The 10171-nt window shown below is 41.0% G+C and overlaps 1 protein-coding gene and 1 long non-coding RNA gene across 2 annotated transcripts in view; one reads left to right on the top strand and one right to left on the bottom strand.

Moving 5' to 3' along the window:
- The window catches only part of LOC109519398 (uncharacterized), a 37648-nt gene extending 27957 nt beyond the window's left edge, over positions 1-9691 (top strand). The window contains exon 3 of the long non-coding RNA XR_002168949.1: positions 9621-9691. This is a non-coding gene — a long non-coding RNA (uncharacterized LOC109519398). The remainder of the gene's footprint in view (positions 1-9620) is intronic.
- On the bottom strand, positions 5423-10148 carry cyp11a1.2 (cytochrome P450 family 11 subfamily A member 1, tandem duplicate 2). The gene is made up of 9 exons (XM_019875898.1): positions 9423-10148; positions 8972-9127; positions 7943-8142; positions 7621-7824; positions 6855-7015; positions 6606-6772; positions 6447-6525; positions 5846-6037; positions 5423-5749 (listed from the first exon to the last, which is right to left on the bottom strand). The coding sequence occupies exons 1-9, from the start codon at positions 9695-9697 to the stop codon at positions 5561-5563; spliced, it is 1623 nt and encodes a 540-aa protein (XP_019731457.1). The 5' UTR covers positions 9698-10148; the 3' UTR covers positions 5423-5560.
- Positions 10149-10171: the final 23 nt, after the last annotated feature.

The following is a 10171-nucleotide window of genomic DNA, read 5'->3' as shown; positions in this document are numbered from 1 at the left end:
TTTTCTTGTGTCGTTGTCACACACACACACACACACACACACACACACACACACACACACACACACACACACACACACACACACACACAAATGCACGTTGCCAAACAGTATACTTTTTACTGACAGAGCACACATACGCTTCCATGCAGAGCAAATACCTCTCTCCAACATGTCGGTGTCGGTGACAAACAATGGTTTCTTTGAATTCATTTCATTTCATATTTCTGCTCTGCCAAATTGAAAATATATCGCCACACACTTGTGGGAAAAAGGCAATTCAGGAAATGCATGTCTTTAAGCAAAAAAAAGAAAAATATATCCAGGTACTGTAATAATAACAGACATTAAAATAAATTCTGATATTAAAAACAAGTATGGTACGTGCTACATGCTAAATTTATATGCATTGAATATTCTAACTAACATATTTTCCCTCCATTATTTGGGATTATTCCAGAGGTATTTTACATGGCGGCAGGTGTTTACCGACTGCCATTTATCATGAGGTAAAATGTATCCTCAGCATAATCACATCACAGTTATAAGAGAGTGTGCACACTTGTGCAGCTACAATATTTGATTGTTTGTTTTTAATTCTCCTCTGGATAAGATTTTTTTTTTTTTTTTTTTTGGAGGTATACAGGTTACAGGTCACATTAATAGTAGAAGAAGTGTAGACGTAATTTATCTATTTGTATTTGCATTTGAACAAAGGGTGTGTAGACTTTTTGTACCCACTGTATGTATTTGTTTCTTAAAATCTTTTTGCAGGAACTCCACTTGGCTGAATTTGTGTCATCCTTTATTTGTACTGTATGTGGCCTTTCTTCAACCTTCATCCTTCTTCCCTTTGTGTCCATTAGCAGCCTAAAAGTCCTTCCGCTTGGCTTGTGATGCGTAGATGGTGGCACAGTGGGGTTCCGGAGGATGGAGCTATTATGCTGAAGGAAGGACACTGAAGTGAAATGTGCCAAAAGAGGAATTGGTGTGATGTTGGGGTCATGTGAGGGAGGAAGGGAGAGACCTGAAAGTGGGCAGGAAAGGTAGAGTGTGTAGGAGGTGGGCGGTTGCCCATGTCCTCTGGGAGCTACCTTGTTCTTGCAAGCTAATTGAAGCTCTGTGTGGCAGCAGCCTCGGAGCTGTCACTCCAATGAAGAGCCCATTTGCTGCATTTTACGGGCTGTGTGCTGAATTCTGATGATGTTAGCAGAAGCTGTAGACACTGTCTCCCAGAGACCCCCGTGCCCCCGCCCCTCTTTCATGGAGGTACAGCCCACACGCTGTTTCCCGGCAATGGGATGATTATATGTAACAGGGTCACAAGTATTCTGAACACGAGCGGCAAAATGTGAACACGAATCGTTATCACACTGAGAATTTTGTAAATTTGTTGGGCAATCTCATACATGATAATGTGATATTAGACTCTTCGCTTTTGCATGTTTTCTCTCACTGGAATAGAGTAAATTAGAAATGTTCTCGGAAAGCACATAGCTGGGAGGGTCCTGTGAATTATTGATCATTCGGCAGTCACTTATGACAATATTTATCTTAAGGGGAAACATACTACATTTGGCATACATGCCATGAACCAAAATGAGAGAAAAACGTCATCTTTCATACATAAAGATGCATACTTTTGATCGGCACTGCCAGGCTGATACTGATTTGACATACAGACAGGTGTTTCTAAGTTTTAGCAATGTTTAGTCCCTTCGCTGAGCCCTATTATCGTCGCAAAGGCAGAATATTGGATATAGCTCATGTGCTGGATATCATTATATTTTGCAGGTCTGTGGCTGGTGTAATCTTTTTGCCTGCTTCAGGGTCATTTTCATTGATTAGCTATTGGTTGGTCTCTGCTTCGATCGAGTCTGCTGATCATGGCAATTGTAAAGTAAGAATATGGTTGTCGAGCCCAGCTTTACATTGATAATGACTCTCTGTCCCTGCCCCCCGACATGCATTATTTAACTATCAATAAGTGTCTCGAGCCATCACCGCTAATGAGATATGCAAGCAGGTCTCGTATTGATCCATCACGATATATCGCTTTCAAAATGCATATGCGTTTCATATGAAGGTGTACAAGTGCTGATATAAATTATGATTGTTTCGGGCAAGGTTGGTGTCATTCTGCTTTGAAATGACAACATTAGCCTCCACCTAAACAGTGATCCTGGTCTCACGCAAACATTTTTTGCTGATTGAAGTGAAACTGAGACGGTGTCCATGGGGAGAGCCACAGGTGCTGATCAGCACATCACCCAGCAGTCATTAAGACAGTTCCCAGCAGTGCCCTTGTGAATTCTTCTGGGGATTGTGTTCACTGTGCCGTAACCTCACTGTTTCATCTGAAATTGCTGCTTCCACACGCAAATGTTAGTTTCTTTTCCTGACACTCAGCTGACTAACAAACAATGTTTATTCAATTGTTTTGCTCAAGGGTCTTGCTAATGTGAAACATGATGCAAGATGTTGATAACCTGCTTCAAATCACCTTGCTGTTGCATCTGATGTCATGGTTACATGCTCATTGAAAAACATGAAATGACAATCACATGCACCGGAGGCCTCAAAAACAGCCTAAATCTCTCCGCAGCTCTATGCGCCTCTGCCCAGCGTGGACTTGTTTGTGCTGCAAGCTGCAGGATGCTTATGTATGTCTGGATTGTACAGAATCACACCCTTCTATGGAATCTCTTTGTGATATCCGTGATGGCTAACTGGGTAAACTGTGTATGCAACGACGATCCTTGAAAGGACATCACGGTTATTTGCTAAGGGCTCTCTTGGTTAAGTGGAGCCACTTTGCACATGGTGATGTAAAAATTATTTTATTCAAGTAATGAAGAGGAATTGTAGCATACAAACTTGTTCAAAAAAATGCTGCGTTTACGGTGATAATACTCCGTTTTGATTGACAATCTCAATTTGATGCAAGGCAGTACAACTGCTGCAAACCACAACCATAATTAAAGCTGCAAGCACCAATGAACGAGACCTCGCACCCACTTTTTACTCCAGTCAGTGAAAGGATCATCCAATTATAAAAACAAAAAACAAAAACAAAACAAAGCCCTTCCCAATGAAGCAGACCTCAAACCCCAAACTAACCGCATATAACGATGACATCATCCACATTAAGAAAATCACTTGTTTTTATGTACAGTACTTAGTGAATGATAGATTGGGCTTTTCACTTGCTTTGTTACTCAAAATATTTGAGAAGAATTGGCTCCTAATGCTTTGTATGACTGAGGCTGACGACCGCGCAGCAGAGATCGACGTGCTCCCTAACTAAGGCGATTGCACATGTAATAGACGCGGTCATGTTTCGTTAGTGCACAGCCACAGAGGGGAAGGGATGAATTATGCTGGAGCAGACGCTTGCAGGCAGCAGACCAAATGGCTCCAAAGATCAAATTAGCATTTTTCACAGTGTTTCCGCATGAGCTGATGAAACTTGATGAGGGTCTGCAGTGTTATTTATTTTTTTTGCATGCAATACAGTTGCGATAACGTTTTCATAGCGCATGTTCACAATAATAGGTCATTATCTAAGCCTAAAAAAATGATTAGCTACACTCAGAATTGTCTTATGACAGGCCCCTCTGTCTTCGCAAAAGCAGCAGACTGTTTTTTTTTTTTTTCACCCCACATACTGCATGAAGGGACTTTGTCACGAGGATGCTGTCTTGCACATTATACCTACAGAGACCCCATCTCATCTCCCATCATGATTGTCCCCTCATCCATTGCCCTTTCAATTAGATGCTCAATTTCACCCTATCGTCCCACGGGAGTCACAACCACACCATCCCAGATTGGAATCCCATAATTGTCACCGACCCCCGTCAATGTGCATCAGAACCCCTGGGCTTCATTTCCATTCAGCATTGTCTGTCTGTTCAGCTTGATAGTGACACATGTGAGAAAGCACAGGACAATGAGCATGTACCAACCGCCTGACACAGGACTATGTCTTGATAACAAGGCTTTGATGTAGGAGGCCAAAAATTAGATGGACAGCGGCGCCTTGAGATATGAGTTTAGGTCATTCCGTGACCGTGATCGTAACACTAAACAATTACACAAAGCCCTTCCAGCCTGCCTCCCTGCCCCCCACCCCCCAAAACCAACTTTGTGCTTTGTAACATACGTGAATTAAATAATTGAATTTCTAGTGCCAGTGTAAATGCCTGTGAGTATTGCTATTTGTCTGCATGTGTAGCTCTGCCATTTGTATTCAAATGACCATTGCTTAAAGGATTCTCACACCGCAACACAGATAGTGTACGTCAGCCCACATACTCCGTTTTGCAGCGTTTGTTAACATTAAGATAAATAGCTCCGTAGCTGTGCTTTAATATCTGTTTTAAATACACAATATGATTTTTTTGTTTTGTTTTATATTTAGCTTGACGCGGCTCTTCCGTTAGATGGCAACAGTTACTCATGGCTTCCTACGAGGATTTCCCCTTTGTGTTAAACAATAAACAGGCCTACATTTTACACAGAGTAAGTCAATTTGATAATATATTGACAGGAACTATGTCAGTTGATATTTTATTGGGTGGTTCGCCGTGAGATTTCTCAAATGTCAAAGAGGCTTTAGCTCAATAAAGGCTGGGAAAACGTGGATTAAAAGATGCATTTCAATATATCTGACCATAAAGTGTCTCGTGGTCATTTTAGCCTTCCCGATCAGATAGAGTTAAAGCGACATCTAGCGGTGAATAGTGGGTATTATAAAATTGTGTACATAACAGTAATAGCCCAGCGGGTTCTTGGGGACAAAAAAAATATCTATTGTGGATACCGCAGGCATTGACGTTATTTATTAGAGGTAAGGTCGAAAGTAGTGATGTAGAAAGTGGTTGGCTGTAGTGTTTGCTCATCCTTGTGTCTATCCACAAGCAGTTATGTGATAAAGCAAAGCGTCACATTTTGGCCATGGACCCACTGATACGCTTTGTGGGTAGAACATCCCTTATCTTCTGAAGGACAGGATGTGACCTTCGTCGAAAGGATGTGTCTGAAGATCTCGTTTCTGGCATCAGAGCAGAGAAACATTGAAGTCCCAAGAATTAGGCAATCTGAGATATTTCATATATTTCATCATTCCTCACATCCAGTCCTCAAAAATTGCATGCTTGAGCAGTTTAAAAGATCAAATTGCAGATATACGCAAACCGACTGGACAATTATAGAAAATACAAATCCAATTCCAATGAAGTCGGCACGTTGTGTGAAACATACCGTAAATGAAAACAGAGTACAATGATTTGCAAACCATGTTCAACCTATATTTAATTGAATACACTACAAAGACAAGATATTTAATATTCAAGCCGATAAATTATTGTTTTTAGCAAAAAAACATTAAATGGGGCACAAGAAATCATATTACGGAAATAAAATGAGTGCAATACACACATAAAATTAAGTTATTAATTTATTCTAATTCACAGAGTGTATTGTACACAGGCATGTCCTATCCATAGTTTGCCACGAATCACATTGGCCACTTGTTAAGCAATACCTGAGGTAATGTGTTTTAGATATTAGGAGTGCTATATATGGAAAAATTTGGCTCCTCCTTCAAGTTTTGTGAGACACCATGTAATCGACTACTGTGCAGGGGCTTCAGAGTTAATATTATGGGCTTGTCTGGTAAGAGTATGAGCTCAAAGGTGCTCTGCACATTCACGTGTCGCTGTCCCTCCACTCGGAAGTTCTCAAGCATCTGTAAAGAAAGGAGGGAAATAATGGCCCTTCGTGTAGCTGTCCATATAGTATGTCATCCCATGACAAAATATAGTGTTACATGAGTACAACTCACATGGATGAGAAAGATCTGCATCTCGGCCTCAGCTATTCTGCGTCCGATACATTGGCGCGGGCCAAAGCCGAAGCTCAAGCTGCGGAAGTAGTGGCTCTCAGTCCTGAGCCAGCGAGAGGGTTGATATTGCTCTGGACGATAAAACACCTTGGGGTTTCTCCCCATTGCATAGAGACCTAACTGCACCAGGGTCTAAATGCATGACAAACATACCAGCGTGTCAGAAATGTTTCAAGACCCCTGTCACAAAAGCTATATTTCAAACCCAAACTACAAACTATAGAGTTTTCCCCTTCTGCTTGGGCCAGACAATGAACCGTCATTTCTACGAAGTGACCCTTCTGTGTTTGCTTCATTTGGTGTATGAGGAGAGGTGAGAGTTGTGGTTAGACAACTTGTGGCTGCTTCACAGTTTACACCAAAAAAAAAAAAAAAAAGATGGCCCTGATGGAGCTGCAGAGGATCCCGGAAGAATGAGTGAAGAAGGTGTGGCACTGAAGGCTGGAAAAGTTTGTTAGACTCCAGTGGGTTTACTTCCAAGGGGGAAACTTGTAGTTTGGATTTGAAATACAGTACTATGCTAAAATATGTCATGATTTACCCCCTCTGGAATGTGGTATTTCTGAATAATGATGTCCTCTGCTGTGTATCTTTGCAAGCTCACTGCAACTGGATGTAACCTTGAAAGACACAAGGATGAATGTTGTTTCTTTTATAGCAGACATGCCGACATTGGGTTGCCTCCAAGATTTTATATCACCTTAGTGTTTCCTTTATAGCTCCTTTGACCAAAGGAATCTTCTTCAGCATTTCCACCATGTCCCCTTGGCTTTGTTGCCTGGCAGACACCACCTCTGCCCTCAACTCCTCCTGAAGGCTTGGATGTCTGGCCAGTTCATATAATGTCCACAGCAATGTGATAGATGTCTGAAACATAAAACACACACAGGTTGATGACACCTGTGCAATGGAAATCTTCTACAAAGGTCATGTTTGGACTTTTGCTTACAGTATCAACTCCCCCAGCCATTAGCTCAGTGACACTGGCCTTGATGTCTTCAATAGACAACTTGTCCAGCATGAGCAGGCTGGCCAGAACTCCTGGATATTTTTTGGTATGACCATTCTCTTGGCGTAACTGCCTGTAGATGTTCTGGATACAGCGGTCAGCTGAGGAGGAAACGCAATATACACATTATTTACATTTGACCTTGTGCAGTCAGTCGCAGGCACGTATAAAAAGGCAACCAACCGGTCACTCTCATATTTTACAGGGACAGTGAGTGAGAACTGAAACTACTCTTCCAGCACAAGTCCGACGACTGATTATAGGACATCATTTAAACTGAAAATGACTGCTTTGCACTGAACATTGGTGAACATACACCGCCAAATAATCAGAGATTGGTGACAACATGTACAGCAAACGTGTTGGCCTCTTTCTTTATCATAGTACAGTGGGGCTCTGTCATTTTTTAAATCCTACCGACACAATTTTGGTGACATTTGACCACGTTTTTTTTTTTTTTTCCCTCGAATCTACTTGGCTTTGAAATACATTCTACAACAGTTGAGATTCCTGTTTTTTTGTGCAAGAGTTATCGCTGGAAGTTTTAGTAGAGAATTGTGACTAGTACAGTAACGTGCTGGCAAGAAACTTTGAAGGAAGTCAGTACTCAAGGCTAACACCAGTTATTATGTTGGTGAACATACTGCAGGATCCAAAGAGGCATTTAGGTTGAAGTGAGTCATGGGTTATCCTAAAAATGTCATACCTTGGTTAAAGATTCCATCCCAAGCATCCACGTGGTCCAGCCACACTTTGGCTCGGATCGGCCTGAGTAGAGCCGGAGGTATGTACAACATGGGTGAGGTTGTCTTGAACATGAGGGTGATGGAGTCAATGAAGTGTTGAACCTCCGGATCAATGTAGTCCAGCATCAGGCCCAGACGCTCCCCATAAAGAACTGCACTCACCGCTATGTAGGGCAGAACAAATAGTCACCACAGATGACTTCCGTAGCTCTTTGAAAATGCCAATCTAAAGTGGATGGTATCTCTATTTCTACAATAGTGATTTGATGGTGCCAGTCTCACACTCTAGCGCATATTTGAAGAGCTCTTGGGAGAGATCTGTCGTCCACTTGTTCTGTCCGCTTCGTTCTATCTTCTTGTGAACCCTGGCCACAAAGTCATGACCCACTTCGTCCAGTAAAGGAACAAATTTGCCCAGCATCTTCGGGGAGATCACCTCCTTATTGAGGATGACGCGGTTTGACCTCCACTCTGGTCCGTTCCTGATTGAAAAACAATCAATGAGGGTTTAACCTGCAAATGCCCAAACCACTGGTGTAACTAAATCCATTTGATCAGTCCACCATTTGCTATTTGCTTTTTTTTTTTTTTTAGCTCTACACAAATAGAAATACCCATCTCAGGCAACTTAAGTTTTTGAGGTTTTGTCATTGTACTAAAACTAAACTCCTCATTTCAGTCACAGGACTTAAAGTAACAAGAGTTGAGTTTTTAGCATTGAATTAGCAACACAGAACATGAACGAGAGCCACATGGAATTTATGCGAATAACATGCACGGTTGAAATATCATTAGAGACATGCAAAATACATGAGAAAAGTTATTTTTGGCTTTTGCAGGGGCTGCACTGATTGGAATGATGTAATCTGTGGACACTGACTTTTAAAATACAGTATTCAAAAATTTCAGAGGGGCTAATGTGTTAGGGTAAGAGGACAGGGTGAAAACCAAGGGACATGTCTAAAGTTGGGATAAGGAGTACCACAAATGTGGGTATGTAAAAAGGATAACATTTTAAATGATTGAAACAAATTAATTTGTTGTAATTTTTAGGAAGAGGAGACACAGGCAGCTGATTAAAATATTTATAAATATTTATTACTATTTTTCAAGTGTTCAAGGTCGTTAGGATTAACCTTTTAAATCACATATGCAATCGGATCAATGTGTAGGACACTTTGCTGAGTAAAAAATATATTTTGCACTTAATTTTTTTATTTTGCATCTATACATTAATTTCCTGAGGACACAAATGGCACAGATTCACTGTAATGACCCATAGGTATTGCGTTGGAGAAGAATGTTACCTACTTCAGCAAAACTCCATATTTACGATTTCTGTAGTCTCTGTATGAGGTCCAGGCTTCCACTTTCAGTCTTTTGGGATAAGAACCTTCTGCTTTGAACAAGATGGCAGCATCCTCTGGGTTGATGATATTCACACTTTCATAATATCCTACTTTTTCTCTTAACATGTACAAGGAGAGAAGGAAAAAGAGTCGAATCAGCAACGTATTTTATAAAATATATTTTAAAAGTTTCTGTATTTGAAGCTTTCAAACAGCAGAGCACTTGGGATGTTTGATGCCTTGCCCAAGGGCACTTTAGTCAAAAGTGGATGTCGAGGAAAATCAAACAGTGAGCAGTGACTGACAGCTGTACCATACTGAACCCAATCACTTAGTTTCAAGCGATTGGGTTTTTTTTTCCTCACAATTTATGATCGAACCCATTTTTAGGCGATACAATTTATCCTTCATACCTGTAAATGGGTCCAAAAGTATTGAAATTCTGGAGCATGATTCGGTGAAGGTTTTTGAAGCCATCCAGCTTCCAGAAATTGTACAGGTTGGCAATGCCATTCTTCCACAGCCCAGGAATCTCGCTGTAAGGTTTGATGATGCTGCTGTTCTCAGCGAACGCCTGTCTAACCATCGGCATGCTGCTGCTGCTTCTGCAGACGCCCGCTGCCATCAGTTTGTCCAGATAGCTCGCAGGGAAGGCAGAGGAGCCGTGCCACAAATTCCACCTGGTCATTCCTACAACTGCTCTCTGCTTTGTCAAAAGCAGGAGGTTCAAGAGCTGGAGGCTGGTTTAAATAGTCCTCCCCACCCCCTTGCGCTCAAGGCCCTCCAAAGTTGTCTTTGGTGTCATACACTGCAGCATGAGATTCAGCTAGTGAGATGTATGAACACGTTTGTGAGATTTATGAAGTATGATTTATAAGGTGTGATGCAGTCACGTTTAAAAATACATACTGTAAACATCATTGAAATAAAAGTTTGCTATTGCAGGATAATGGTAAAACTTAAGTGCAGTAGTTTGATCAAAACATTAAAATATATATTTTGTTTTTAGAATTTCAATGATTATAGCTTACAGCTAAGGGGGGAAAAGGGGAAAAACGATTCCCTCAAATTCCCCTCAAAAGAAATTTTAATATTTCATAAAATGATTTTAACTGAAAAATTAAGATTTTCTGGATGTGTTAAATGAATCTATAAATTTTAC

This window comes from Hippocampus comes, unplaced genomic scaffold (genome assembly GCF_001891065.2).
Source record: "Hippocampus comes isolate QL1 unplaced genomic scaffold, H_comes_QL1_v1.1 scaffold142, whole genome shotgun sequence".
Classification (NCBI taxonomy): domain Eukaryota; kingdom Metazoa; phylum Chordata; class Actinopteri; order Syngnathiformes; family Syngnathidae; genus Hippocampus; species Hippocampus comes.
This window is presented reverse-complemented; position numbering and strand designations above follow the sequence as displayed.

Coding starts and splice junctions, on each gene's coding strand:
- cyp11a1.2 (XM_019875898.1), bottom strand. CDS start 9,697: ATGACCAGGTGGAATTTGTGGCACGGCTCCTCTGCCTTCCCTGCGAGC. Junction 8,143..8,971: donor AAATATGGAGTTTTGCTGAA/GTAGGTAACATT, acceptor TTTTTCAATCAG/GAACGGACCAGAGTGGAGGT. Junction 7,825..7,942: donor CTTCAAATATGCGCTAGAGT/GTGAGACTGGCA, acceptor TGCCCTACATAG/CGGTGAGTGCAGTTCTTTAT.